The following is a 15,035-nucleotide window of genomic DNA, read 5'->3' as shown; positions in this document are numbered from 1 at the left end:
TAAACATAAGACGAGTCAGAATGCAGAAAAAGATCGTTATGCATTTGCCCTATTATCAACCAGTTTATTGAAAATCTATAATGCAGTAAATATTTTACTTTAATTTTGCAAATGAACTGGAAGTTTCTGTGTACACAGTCAAAATTTAATGAAAAGGACAGGAAATACAGAGTTAAACATGGAAATCCAGAAAATGCTGTCAGTGACTTCCTGCTACTTCACAGGATGTACTGTTCCCCAAAACAACTGGGTCTTGCGAATTGATGAGAACTTCAGTTATTTACAACTATTCCTAATGTACACCCTTAAGATATTAAGCACACACAAAATGCCGGAGGAACTCAGCGGGCCCGGCAGCATCTATCGAGGGAAATGGACAGTCGAAATTTTGGGTCAGGACCCTTCAACAGGACTGATATAAAATATTAAGCTTTGTTGTTTGATTTGAGTGAATTCTAAAATACCATTTCAGGTCGTAATTACATCTGTAAACTTACTGGAAAGGTAATTACATATAAACACGTATGGAATGTAATTCCATCAAAATATTTCCAATTTCAATGCATTTTTGTTTTAAGTTTTGATATTTTAGCGATCTTAATTGCATTTTCCAATTTTATGCTCTGTAAAATGCTCAAAATATTAAGGTAAAACTTTAATTGCATTTGAGAATTCTTCACCGAGTTCAATGTTCAGCCAGCTTGATGATAGTTGTTGGAAGTCTGGGACTACCATTAAACAGATGCCTGACAGTACATGATAATGGGAAGGGGATCCCAAACCAGTGAGATTGTTAGATCTTTGTGTACAGCTTTGTGGTTAGCAACAAGTATGGCCACTTCTCCACTGACCTTTTATGTACCCATAAAGCAAATCTTCCATGGTATTACCAATAAAGCTACTTTTATCAATTTGGCATCTAACTCATTATTACGGATTAGGTTACTATTTGGTGAATGTCCCTTTAAGACATAGTACAGGTGTGTGTGGCGTTATTACGACAACAGGAGATAACAACGTGCTGACATTTTGGTTCAGTCAGAGTCAGAAAAGAGAGAGGAGAGAGAGACACTGCCTGCTGGTCTCTGTATCAATGACTACGTCTGTCACTACAATCCATGTATGGATTTTTGGAATAATCCAGTGGAGTCCACTTTGTCATTAACCTGTAGAGGGAAACAGGTACTTATTTGTGTGGATGGCCACATCTCGAATGCCTTTCGGGGTGGCAGATACTTCAGAACAAAGGAGATCAGTGACTGAGGTGTAGTATGGGTTCCATCGTGGAACATTTGGATTTCGTAATTTCTCTTTATTCTCTCTCTACATTTTCTCTTCAGTCATCAGTGGTTTTGCAAAAGCCTTTGCTCACGTTTCACCTTATGGCTTGCTGAACTGAACTTTGAGAACTATTCCTGGACTTGGACTTTGGGAATTTGCCATACACACACACACTTCGGGTTTAGTTTTGGGGGTTAATGTTTAATATCTAACATTTTTACTTTTATTTTTTTCTTATTATAAGTAGTTATTAATAAAACAGGTTTTAACACTTATACAGGACTCGGTGTGTTTCTTTTGTTGCTAGTACGTAACACTCATACTTTCAACTGTAGGTCAGCAGCATTTATTGGAAGCTTAAGGGAAGATGATGTGCATAAACATGTGACGAGAAGGAAACACAGAAGGAAAATAATAGTGGAAAAGGCAAAAAGGAAATACAGGCATTGTTATTAAAAAAATTAAATTTCTCATTCAAACACAAATAACTGGATTTCAATGCTTCTAGTTTAATTTTTAAATCTCTGTCAATTCTGCACTAATGAACAAAAATAGAGGGTAAAGGAGGTGAAATATAAACAAGTCTTTGGAATCCACAAGCCAGCCAAGAATGTTACTGCAAAAATGTGACTAATCAAATTGTGAATCTGTTTTCTGTGTCGAACTACAACACATTAGAAATAAAAGCTGGTGTTTTTCTGACTAAGTTAAATTGCATTAAGTTTGAAATCATGAGAAAAAAAGTCTGCAGTTTAACAAGACCAGATGATATTTTCAAAATTTAGTTGTGATTTTGCCACATGAACCCTTCAGTCACATATCTGTAACTCCTTACTCTGTACCAGTTACTTTACATTGTAACATAAATAACAAAGATATTTCTCATGCCATTAAAAGAAAGCATTTGCAGTGTTGCTTACTTTGGTCTTTTGGCTGTTGGTTGCTGCCCTCCTGTGGAATTGAATAAAATTACCAAAAAAAATCTCCAAATTTTGAGATCAATGATAAGTAGCAAACAAAAGACATTTGCCATTTATTACCCTATAAAAAAATTATTTTTTTGTGAACTATTGTATGCATATTTAAGGTCATCAGGAGTTCAATATAGCATAGATTAAGAGATCTGAAACCTGTGTGAACATGGCAAACAATCCCAACATGGTCTCTTCGACCTGACTGAAAACAATCCTTAGATGTTAAACAGGAAGTTAATTTAGAACATTTATTGCAGAACCATTTACCAAAAGCAAAATAAAGCAAATGGCAATATGTATTAACAGAGGTAACAGGCAAAAATTGCAAATTTTATTTAAAATATCCAACAATTAAAATCTGAAAGAATAGGATTACAAAATAAACTTTTCAGTGCCAGAGGGTGACATAAATTAACCCTTAATACACTGCTGACCATTCACTTAAGTGAAGCAGCCTCATCTTTTTCCTGACACACTTAATAGGTATCTCATGGGCAAGCAATAATTTCACTCATATCTTTGAATGCAGTCTCCCAGTGGCACGTGAAGTAAGAGGGTACAGTCGTCATCAATTTCACGATTTTATTTTTAGACTGTGCATGTATGGATGCCAGACGTTCCAACCAACTTTTTGCATTAACAGAAAGCATTGACACTTTTAGATCATTCCACAAAATCCAGATCAAAATATTCAAGATCTGATTACTCTAAAACTAAGTATTTCAGAAAGTCAGCTTGAATGTCAAGGTGCACCTCAATTTCTTAATGTACATTCTATCTTGTAAAATGTTCAGATCTACTTCTAAGTTTTCATGTGGAGTTCACACTGCTTTCATTCACATAACCTTAATGCTATCAAGAGTCAATGTCTCAACATGGAACTGGTGGTGGTAGAATTTTGGTTCTACATGCCTCATGAATGAAATGACAACTTCCCTGTCTACTTATTCCTCTGTAGTTTGGAAAATGATGTGCATCTTCTAAGGTGTGTAATGATATTCTAACAAAATATTTAAATAATTGCAAAGAAACCTTGGGGTAAAACCTTAACCAGCAGTTGTGCCAATGTCAATGTGACATTGTCAAAATACATTTTAAACTAACAGCTACGAGGGATAAGGTTAATAATCTTACCTGGGGAAACCCATTAGAACATTGTTTAGAAATAGCTTTGTGCCTAATGCTCATTGAACATTTACAACAAAGATACATTTTTGTTACAAGGTTTCAAACACAACAGAACATCTTAATAAATTCTACATGATAGAGTTGCATGCCAACATTATATACATACCTAGCCAAACATCATCTCTACCCAAGTTACAAGATCCAAATTTATCATTAGCAGAGATGGATGGATAAAAAGTTTGAAGTTCTGACTAATTTTAAACTTATGGAAAATCAGTTTCTTTTTTTCTAGATCAGATGTTGGCCGATTAGAATAATTCATGAATTGCCTCAAATAGTTGAGAACGACACTGACGGGAAGACAATTCATCTGGTATAAAAATGTTACCCATTCTAACCTGCAAGTGAAATAATAGCAAATATAAAAATTGTAAAGATGATAATCAATTTGTTTAACATGGAGAATGAGAAGTGCTCAGGAAGCAGATGAAGCAATGTTTGGACCTTTTTTGGGCTTCAAACTTACCTGCCACGCGGAACGTCCAGTGCAGTATTATAATCAGGAGGGCCTCCAGGAAGCATGTTAAACAGCAAGTGGTTTGTCCCTCTATCCCATCTAAAAATAGTCAAGCCACAGACACTTTTAGAATACAAGCTGTATAAAATTTGCACAGTCATGTTGAACAGAAAAAATCTACATGAACCTTACAGGTTTCTTTAAAAAAAAATCATTTTTAAGAATCATATATAAAAAAAAGGTATGGAGCAGTACAGGGATGGTTGAAACACTCCAGCTTGAATGGGTTGTGCCAATAGAATTTATCGGTGCCACAAAATTCTCTCTCTTGGATGGATGCATCCCTTGGAGAGTCAACTAATCCAAGAATTGACCAGGAACACTTGCACAAACTCAGTCAAGTATCTTCAGTGCAGCACCAACAGAAGTCTGGACACGTCTTATCAATTGCTATTGTGTATGGCAACTAATATAGGAAGGTCACACTGTTGAGCAAATGCCACTTACTGGCACTGCCAGCACCTCCCAATAATTTGCTGGTAATTGAGAGGGGAGCTGAGAACGTTAAATTCCATCTCGATCTCAAAATTGTCAATGTATGCCATCAAGGAGTCCAAGTTATATGGAAGTCAATGAAATAACAAAAGGAATATTCTCTATTAACTAGAGCTATATTTGATGAAGATGGTTCTAGTTGTTGGAGGCCAACCATTTCAGTCTTGGGACACTGACTAAGTTCTTAAGGCAACATCCCAGTTCCAACCATTTTCAGCTATCTTCGATCTCTACAAGTTCAAAAGTGGGATGCTTGCTGAAGAGATTGTTCAGTTCCTTGCACTCCTCCACAGATAATGAAGCCATCTATGTCAAGCTGGACAAGATTCAGACATGGACAAGTGGCAAATGAGAAAAAAATCTAGACAGAAGGGGTTTAATTCCCACTGCTGTCTGTAAAGAGTTTGTACGTTCTCCCCGTGTCTGCGTGGGTTTCCTCCAGGTGCTCCAGTTTCCTCCCACATTCCAAAGACGTATGGGTTAGTAGGGCGTAATTGGGCAGTGCGGGCTCGTTGGGCTGGAAGGGCCTGTTACCGTGCTGTATAAATAAAAGTTTTTTTTAAATCAAAGCTAACACCTCAGAAAGTCTCCATTCAGCCCATTGATGCCTCTTCCCTGCTCTTACACCAAAGCCTCAATTTTTTCCCTAAATATCACAGTTCCCTTTTGAACACCAGAATTAAATCTGCCTCCACTAATCCCAGCTGACAGTTCTTTCCAGATATTAGCCCCTACCTGCATAAACATTTTTCCTCACTCACTTTCATTCTTTGGTTCTATCAATGAGAATTGTTTCTCTCCGTCTGCGAACTAGACCCTTTTTAAATTCTTCTCGGATCTCCTTGCAGCCTCCCCTGTTCCAACGAGAATCACCCCAGACTCTCTGGACTGTTCACTTAACTAAAGTCTCACAGCCCTGGAATCATTCTAGTAATTCTCTTCTGCATTTCTCAAAGATCTTCACATATTTCTTTATGCCCAGAACTGCACACAATACTCCATCTGTGAGTGAGCCAGTGTATTTGGTTCACTGTGATCTGTTTGCTTTCGTACACTATGTCTCAATTTAAAAAACCTCAAAACCTTTTTTTGTTAAAAACCACAACTTAACTAGCCTGCCACTTTCAACAATTTAAAACATATATCCACAGATCTCTGTTCTGGTTTATACTGCTCTCTTCTTTCTTCCTAGTGAAATGAAAATTCCACATTTTTTCAACATTAAGTTTCATCTTGCACACATCTGCCCATACCATATCCTCAAAAGACTACTGCCATTCTCCTCACAGTTCACAATGCTTGCACGCTTATGTTATCTGCATATTTGGAAATCATGTTCCTGTTCACCAAGATCAAAACAATCTATATTAAGAAAAACAATTGTCCCAAAACTGGCCACTAGAGAACAGCACAGTACTCTTTCCTCCAACCTGAAAAGCAACTGTTCATTATTGACTTCCTGTTCATAGCCATTTTTCTATCCACCTTGCCATTACCATATTATTCCACAGTCTTCAATCCTGATGACAAGACTGTTATGTGGCACTTTACGAAACACATTTGGAAGTGCATAAACACATCTCTCTACTGCATTTTCTTCATTAAATAAAAACTGTCAATTAAATACAATTTGCCTTTAACAAAACCATACTGGTCATCACTAATCAACCCAAACTTGCCCAAGTGATAACTAATTCTGTTCCCGATCACCATTTCTAAAAGTTTCCCCGTCACCAAAATTAAACTAACCTACAATTGCAAGATTCATCCCTACATCCTTTTTTGAACAAGAATCAATATTTGCTCATCTCTAGTCCACAACCACCATAACATTTCCAATTTCAGGTAACCCATAACCCTAGTCTTCTTCTCCCAGACATGCTCACCTGTCAACCTAGGTTTCTTCTTCCTTTCTTCACCTTTCCCACCCCCTGCCCAATTCCCGCTCCAGGTTCCATCTGCCTATCACTTTGCCATCTGGTTCCACCTATTACCTACCAACATCTGTCACACCAATTCCTCATACTGCTGCTATATACTGGCAATCTTTCCTCTTCCCTCTCAGTCCTGTTGCAGGGTCTCGACCACAAATGTCAATTTACACCATTTGCCTCCACAGATGCCACTCAACTCTGAGTACTCCATTTCTTATTCCAGATTCCAGCATCTGCAATTTCTTTTGTTTTCATACCAGCAAAAGATCTATTGATGTTTGCAAGATTATAGCCAATAATTCCACAATTTCTACCTTTACTCCCCTCAGTAAACTTGGATGCACTGTATCCTAGTATCCACTAAGTAGCCTTTCTAGTACCTTGCCTTCACCAGTTTTTAAACTCATCCTTTGCTGAGACTCTGATAGCATGTTCTGGCTTGGCAAGGACACAAGTGCTCATTTAGTATCCCAGCTATGCCTTCTGCCTCCATGAGAGGTTTTCTTTTTCATCCCTGATTTTCCCCCATTTCTCCTCTTACTACCCATTTAATGCTCACGTGGATACTACAGATCTTTGGGTTGTTTTATGCTTGCCACCAGCCTCTTCTCAGTGTCTCATTGATGCTCACGCTTTTTTGAAATACTTTTCTTCCGAACTTCCCAAAATCAGGCTAGTTGTCACTTGTGTTCTCAACTGGACAACTGTAATTCATCCTTTCTCTTTCCTACTGAATCTTACTCTCTCAGATTAGCCAGAAGTACTGGCTTTAAATGCCCTCCCTTTTATAGCCATGCACCTAGATCGTACCCAAATTGTCATCTCCTTAAAGACTCCTATTGCTCAGTTTTAATTTTGACTGCCAACCTTTGATTCCCATTCTCAGCCCAGCAACTGGCCAAAAACACATTAGTCAAAGTTCTAAATGGATCAAAATTTTCTTGCCCTTATTCTGAGAATGGTTGAAGTCTTTCGGTAGTTGGCAGGCAAAAGAATACTACCCATTAGTCTAATAGCATCTGTTTCTGAACTCTAGGCAAATAGATTTTATCCTTGACTGCTGCAGGACATCACATTTTTGTAATATTTGCCATAATCCTTTCCTGAACACCTTGTTCAGAATCTAGTATGCAATTCTATCTTCTTTGGTTAGGGATCATAATCCTACATTGTGCCTGCAATTCTCCAACCTTGTTTTGTATACATCATGTGCACTTGTGCAGTAAACTTTAACTCTTAGTAGCTGTCCCACCTAAAACCATACTATTTCTACTATTCCAATTCTTTAAGGCATCATGATGTCCATACCGCTGTTCATCTTCACAAGGGAGTCCCAACTATTTCCATGACATTCAACAGCACTGGCTTCACAGAATCCCACAAGGTCCCATTAGTCACCACATGACTCAAAACTGAACTAGACACATAATTACTGTAGCTACAGGAGCTCTAAAACAAGTAACTAACTGCCCAAACCCCCATCCTCTAAAGGCACGTTAGGTGTGTGATGGAGTACACTTGCCTTGATGAGTGCAGCTCCAACAACAGCCAAGGAGCCCAACAACAATCAACACAACATAACCTCTGACTGGCATCCACCTCCCACCATAAACATTCATTCTCTCCATCAGCAATACATCCTGGCAACAGCATGTGTCAATTACAAAAATCGTCTGGGGCAATGCACCATGACTTCTTCGATACCATTCCTCAAGTGAGCAACTGATATCATCTAGAAGGATGAAGAGAGCACATATGCATCAGTTACACACCCTATAGGCTTGAAAATGTTTTGCCTCTCCATAATTACTGCATCAAATATCTTGAATTCATTGATTAAGCCACTTCCACTGCACTGATTGCACCAGCTTCAAGGATAATTAGAGATGCTATTAATTGCAGGCTTTGCCACCAATGACAATATACCGTGTGAGGAAAAAAGATCCTGTATCCTAGTCATTGATCTACATAATGAAAAGACAAAATCCTTGTACAATCTCATGAAAACATCACTTCTCACTTCCTATTAGAGTACATCCATCACCACCATCTTTAATTTATCTACTTTGTCTGCCATATGGGCTTAAGTCACCAGCAACTCCAGTTCTTATTTTTTTTTAAGCAAACTTACTCCAGCAACTCTAAAAGTCTGAGTCCAGTCTAACTCCATACAACCTTCATTTCAGCCTTGAATCCCAGAAGGTCAACAAGGATTTTAAACCTTAGTTTCCAGCCTCCTGATCACTATTTCCATCATTAACATTTTCTTCATATTTTATATCCTGCTCCATGAACTTTGCCCTTCATGTACATTTCTGGAGAAAATTCAAAGTGCAGATTCTGTAGTTTATGTCATCTTCAAAACCCGGTAATTCAATTTTCCTGGTTTTGTGGAAAATGAGCTCGAATTAAAACTCCAATTTAAAAATGTGAAGGCTGAGGAGGGTACAAATATAATACTTCTTGAAGCATAATAGCTGAATACAATCAAAATGCCCAGAAATATGTATTTAGATCCAACATAGAATTTTTTTTAAATAAACAGAGCTTATTTTCCAAATAAACAAGTAAACGGCAAAAAAAAGAACAAACCACTGGAGGAACCCGAAACGTCGACAATTCCTCTCCTCCCACAGATGCTGCTGGGCCCGCTGAGTTCCTCCAGCAGTTTGTTTTTTGCTCCAGCTTCCAGTATCTGCAGTCTCATCTCTCCATATAAGTAAACAAAGCTCTTTCCAACATACCTGACTAGCTGGGCCAAGGCCTGTGCGGTTTCCTTTATCCTGAGGTTATTCTGATTAAGCACATCAATCGATGGAATAAACAAACATGCCCTACTGAGATCATCTGTATAGAAGTCACTTTCAGAAATTGCAGTCAATAATTCATTATATTCTTTGGAAATGGTGTTGCTGACCACGGTACCATACTCATCAACATATTTTTTCAATGGATAGATATAGACTTTTATTTTGTTCTTAGGATTATACCCACAACGGTATACATCAAAACAAGTGTGCATTCTACAGCTCAAGTCCCCTCGTTCAGGAATAGGATTGTCTTCAGTTAATTTGACTTCAGGAACATCATGGATGCTGCGCTTTTCAACTGTCCATTCACTGGTAGCTTCTATTGTATTTGGCCAGAACTGAAACACTCCTGTGGCGATAAGTCCAAGTAGCACAATGGAGAAAAGTGCTACGTAATAAATTCGATGCTTGGTTTTCATCCTGGGAATAAGGGTTGGGCCCCGACTGCTGTACTTGGTTGAAGCATACATAATGTTATTGCCTTCCAATGGGTTCTGGAAGTAAGAAAAATGTATGTGATTACAAATACAGTTACAATTGTAGCAATATCTTTCAAATCATCCAAGTGGAAAGAATATCGCAGCCTCTGCATCCAAGTAAAATCAATTGGAAGGGCATGCAAGCAGCAAGAAGGCCCCAGGATAACTCGACATGTTGTTGTGAAAGTCATAAAAAGGTAGCTTTTACTATCCACTAGAAGACACAAATCACTTACTAGAATTTTTCAAAATTATAAAATATAGGTAAGCAACAAAATATTTCCTGTGACTGGTAACAATGGTGTATAGATTTAAGCTTATCACTGAAAGAATAAATTTAAGTCTTTCCAACCCCCACCCCTTCCAAGAAGGAAACAAGAATATAAGCTATTCTGACAGAAGTGACAGTGGCAGGGACAACATAATGAGGGAAGTAGATTCATATCTTGAAGAATGCCCTTCTCCAGGACTGCACTGTATGATTCTACAAAGTTCAGGATGCCAGTAGAAATTGGTGAATCTTCAAAAAATGAAAATCATCTGTAAATTGAAGCTAGAGTCCACCAGATTGAGGATAATGCAACAAAGGGAGAAACTATAACTGATGCTTCCATATCAAAAAGAAAGCAATGAAATTACAGAGTCATTGAATCACATTGCAAGGGAAATAAAACAGTAACTATGCATTTAGAATTGGGTTCCCAGACCACATATCAGCATGGGACCTCAGGAATATTGCAATATCAAATTAAGCACTCATTCTGCCTTTAACTTACAAACATTATAGAAAAGAGTTTTCATGTTACTGAGCAAAAGTTATAGTTTTCAGAACTTGTAGCCGGACACACACGAGACTTAAATGACAACTTATGGATTGTTCACTTACCCAAACTGACAAAGGACGTAATTCGTTTATACAATTTGAGTCAAAGAGGTGATAGGAAAGTGTGAAGAGAAGAACTGTAATAGGATGTAAAGGCTGCCGAAAAACAAGAGCAAGAGGAAGAAATGGAAATAGAGGGATTTAGATCATTTTCCATTCAACACAGACAAGTAACTTCAATTTTCAGTATGTTAAAACAGTTAAGGTTACCTGGAGAGGAAAGAAAGTGAATATTCTCCACAATTCTGGTTAATTGCAACTTTAAAATAGTGGAACATCGTACTGAAGTGCTTAACACAATATTCCATTTTCTTTACTCTCCCTATCTCCTTCCATACCCAATTATTTTGTTGTCATTTTGCTTCTTCAATAACTTCTACATTATAATAACAATTGGATTGTTGGTTGTGATACACTTTAGAGCATCCAAATGTTCAGAATCTTTATTTATCCGTGAGGCAAAATTCAAGACAAATTACATTGTTTGGCTTATCTCGGACACCACGCATGCTCAGCCCAACCTGACTGTAGGCCATAATATTCCAGATGCAGGACTATCTAATATCTCTACTCTTGTACTCAAATCCTCTTGCTAGAAAGGCCACCATAATGTTTGCCTTCCTAAATACTAGATGTACCTACATGTTAACATTTTAAGAAAGACTGAACTTGAGGGAATTTATGAGGATGTCGCCTAGACTGGAAAATTAAAGCTACAAGGAAGGGAAAAGCTAGTGTTGTTTTCTGTAGGCCAGATACAGGCAAATCTGACCTCCTTCTTGGCCACCGGACTTGCTATTATGCCCAGTAGTGGAGCTGTGACATGCTAAGGACAGTAGAGCCAGGTGCACTTCACACCAGCAATACCTGGCATATAAATAGCAATCCAATTTATTTGAATGGAGCAGCCAAGTCAGTGGAAAAAAGGTACATGCAGGTGAGCGAGTTACTTTATTTTAAAGTTTTTAACTAATTGTTTTCATTTTGTATTTAAAATTATCAAAACAATTGTAAAATTGGAGATATTTAAAAATAATTCAAAAAGCCTTTGACAATGCAAACCTGTCAAAGGGTGTTCCAGGATCAGAGTTTCTCCAGGGATCACCTAGTTTGGATCTCTACGCAGGTCTGGTTTACAGGTGCTGCATCCAAGCATTGGACTGAGTCCAAGGAGGATGGAATCAATGCAAAGAGTACAAATTTTGTGAAAGGGATTGAAATTTCTGATTGTTCCTCCTAATGTTTAGTCAGAGGCTTGAAGCACAAGGGAAAGGAAGGGCATAGGCAAATGAATAAACTCTATATTGGTGACAAAAAAAAATTTAGCTCCTCAGGTGCAATTAAAAAAAACTTACTTGCAGCAGCATCACAGACACATAACTATATAGTAGGGATACAGATATCAGTTACAGACCAATAACTGAAAAAATGGCACAGCACCTAGAAATCCTATGGCAGCGATTAGGAGCTGGAATGTATAGCTGCAAGAAAGTGTGTGCAAGAGAATGAAAACCAATTTTTTGTTAACCTTGCACCGTGATGCCTTGGAATAGCAAACATTCACTAGACAAATCTTCACTACAATGAAGGTTTTATTTAATTTGTCACAGAAAAGTTTTTGATCACAACAATGAACAGCAGGGAAAGGCTTTCATTCACAAGTCTGTGAAAGCCATAAAGATTGTCAGTCTGTTCGATCACGTTAATGGGAAAGAGTTCATGAAATAAACAAGCTATTAAAAAAAATCAACACTTCCTCAATTTGTCAACAATAGTCATTGGATGAGTGACTTGTAAGTTTCAACTTGCACATTTCAACTTGTTAAAACAACCGCTGTTTGCTTTCCATGAAAAAGGAACCTCGCCCTTTGCTAACTAGGGTTAGACTTGTAAAATAAATGTTGAAATATGGTCCATCTCCAATAGATACTGCAAAGGACTAGACAGACATCACCAAAGCCGTCAACATACAATTCTCCAAACCCACTGATAGGATAAGTGAACAAACCAACGTCCCCAGCAGAGGCTCAAGTTCAACTCACAAGTGTGCGAGCCACTTTGTTTATGCCTGACAGCAAAATCCAAAAAAAAACAAGTTTTCAACCCTTCCATCATGACGAGGAATAACCAGGATAGCAGAAACACTTCCACAGGATGTTTTCACAAACCCCCTCGAAACAGCTTCACCGATTGATGGCAAACCGGCCCGAGCACAAAAGAGCGTCGGGGTGGCAGCCAAAGACCTTGAGACTCTCCCCGGCAACTGGCAGGAAGCCAGCACCACCTCCTCAACCACTCATCCACCTGCCCCACTCGCAGCTCCCACACCACCAGAGTGGGGACGGGGGGGGGGGGGGGGGGTGGGCAAGCTCACCCTTACCCCTAGGGTCTGCCCAAGGACAAGGAGGAAAGAATAAGGAGAATTAGACGGAATGCACCGAGTCGGTGGGGGGGGAGGGGGGGGGTGGACAGGTAGGCAGGAGGCTGCTGCCTGCCCGAGGTTTTCCCTCCCCGGGCACTGCCCCTGAAACCGGCTGCGGGCTCCTGTCAGGCGCCGGGGTTGCGGCCTGTGCCCACGGAGCCGAGGGGAGACTCGGTCCCTTCCTTCCTTCCACGTCCCCGCCGGCCAACCCGGCCCATTCTCGCCCGCGATCCGTCAACGTTACCTGGAGTGAAGGCGCAGCCCTCGATGTTAAACCCGAAGCTCCATCTCCAGGCAGGTTGGGAAATCAAATGCGGCGACGGCGCGGCTGCGTAAACGCGCCCCCCGGCCGCCCAACTCCACCGCCGCCGCCGCCGCCACCGCCCCCCTGAGGCACCGCCGCCTCATTGCCGCTCGCCCAACTCTGCCGCCACCGCCCCCCTGAGGCACCGCCGCCTCACTGCCGCCCGCCCAACTCCGCCGCCACCGCCCCCCTGAGGCACCGCCGCCTCACTGCCGCCCGCCCAACTCCGCCGCCACCGCCCCCCTGAGGCACCGCCGCCTCACTGCCGCCCGCCCAACTCCACCGCCACCGCCCCCCTGAGGCACCGCCGCCTCACCGCCCCCCTGAGGCACCGCCGCCCGCCCAACTCCACCGCCACCGCCCCCCTGAGGCATCGCCGCCTCACCGCCGCCCACCCAACTCCACCGCCACCGCCCCCCTGGAGCACCGCCGCCTCACAGCAGGCAGTGTCCTGTTGCACCAAGAGACGGGAAGGGCGACAACGTGGTCACGGTGTGAACTCTCTGTGTGCATTTTTTGCCATTTCACATTTTCAATCGTTTGCAATTTTCTTCGCTTAAGTTTTGTTTGGAAATCTGAAGAAGTACAGATTTAAAAAATAGAGGCAGACAAAACGGCTATTTTCAAAAGCTTTTTTTTCAAAATGTTCATAAAAATCAAAGAAAAACTGTGTATGCTGAAATCTGAAATAAAAACACAAAATGCTGGATTACAGGCAGCATCTGTGGAGGGAGAAACAGTCGACGTTTAGTGTCTGTGACCATTCTGATGCAGGGTCTAACCGTTCTGATGAAGGGTCGCAGACCTGAGGCGTTGAATCTAAGGACATCATTCCATTCTCCTAGTTTCTCCGTTTCCATCATATTTGCTTTGATGACGGGACTTTTCATATATATTGTCTCTAAAATATCTAGCTTCTTTCTGAACTGTGGCTTCCCTTCCTCAGAGCCCTTGACCATATCTCATTTCATGGATGTCGGGAAGCAATGAGAAACATCACTTCCTTGAGAAACACTGGATACCTTTGACTGTACCTGTGGCCCTTGGTGAATCCGGATTGTGAAGAATGGAACTTCAGTTGGAATCCATGTGGAATGAGTTGGAGCCAGACACATTTGCTAAGTTGTGGCTGTGCAAGTCGGTTTTGGTCAATGCCTTATCGAAGACAAGAAGGGAAACAGAGAGCACTGAAAGTGAACAAAACAGAAGAGGTAGTCAGAAATCCCATTGGAGAAGGGAGCAGATCTCCTTCAAGGCAGGCATTCCTAGAAGAGCAGTGGCAGTGAATTCAACAGTAAATGACAAAAATAACTGCAGACGCTGAACTCCCTGGCCATTTACAAGGTGCCTACTTTATCACAACAAGCTACTTTCATTGACTGACATGTGCTTTCAGACATCTGGGACCACGAAAATCGCTCTACAAGTACTAGAGCTAAGAGTTTCCACTTCGGGTGCAATTAAGCGTCCTCAAATTATGTTATTTTTGCAAAGTTTTTTGTTTATCCTTCAACTGAAACACATCTGCATTTGGCTCTGCATAAAATATTCCATACATGAACCAATTTAACCATTAGAGAACAGAATTAAAAAGAAAAATAACTTGCATCAAAAAATTCCAAAATATAGTCATAGTCATACATCACAGAAACAGGCCCTTCTGCCTAGACTGTGTGCACCAACTGTCAAATACCCGTCCACACGACTCCCATTTTTTCCATCCCCATCACCCCACCCACCATCACTGA

The 15,035-nt window shown here is 40.4% G+C and overlaps 1 protein-coding gene across 2 annotated transcripts in view; it reads right to left on the bottom strand.

Annotated features, from left to right (window-relative positions):
- ext2 (exostosin glycosyltransferase 2) overlaps positions 1 to 13,356 on the bottom strand; it is a 132,641-nt gene extending 119,285 nt beyond the window's left edge. Inside the window, exons 1-4 of one of the 2 annotated variants that reach the window (XM_052029350.1) lie at positions 13,228 to 13,282; positions 10,565 to 10,657; positions 9,134 to 9,693; positions 3,910 to 3,999 (exon numbers count right to left, since the gene is read on the bottom strand). In XM_052029350.1, the coding sequence (XP_051885310.1) occupies positions 3,910 to 3,999; positions 9,134 to 9,669 (626 nt within the window). In that variant the 5' untranslated portion in view covers positions 9,670 to 9,693; positions 10,565 to 10,657; positions 13,228 to 13,282. Of the gene's footprint in view, positions 1 to 3,909; positions 4,000 to 9,133; positions 9,694 to 10,564; positions 10,658 to 13,227 lie in introns of both variants that reach the window. The other variant, XM_052029349.1, reaches the window with a different exon arrangement.
- Between the last annotated feature and the right edge of the window lie 1,679 nt (positions 13,357 to 15,035).

The sequence above is a fragment of the Pristis pectinata genome, chromosome 14, assembly GCF_009764475.1.
Source record: "Pristis pectinata isolate sPriPec2 chromosome 14, sPriPec2.1.pri, whole genome shotgun sequence".
NCBI lineage: Eukaryota > Metazoa > Chordata > Chondrichthyes > Rhinopristiformes > Pristidae > Pristis > Pristis pectinata.
Note: the sequence above shows the minus strand (reverse complement) of the source record. Positions and strands in the feature narration are given on the sequence as shown.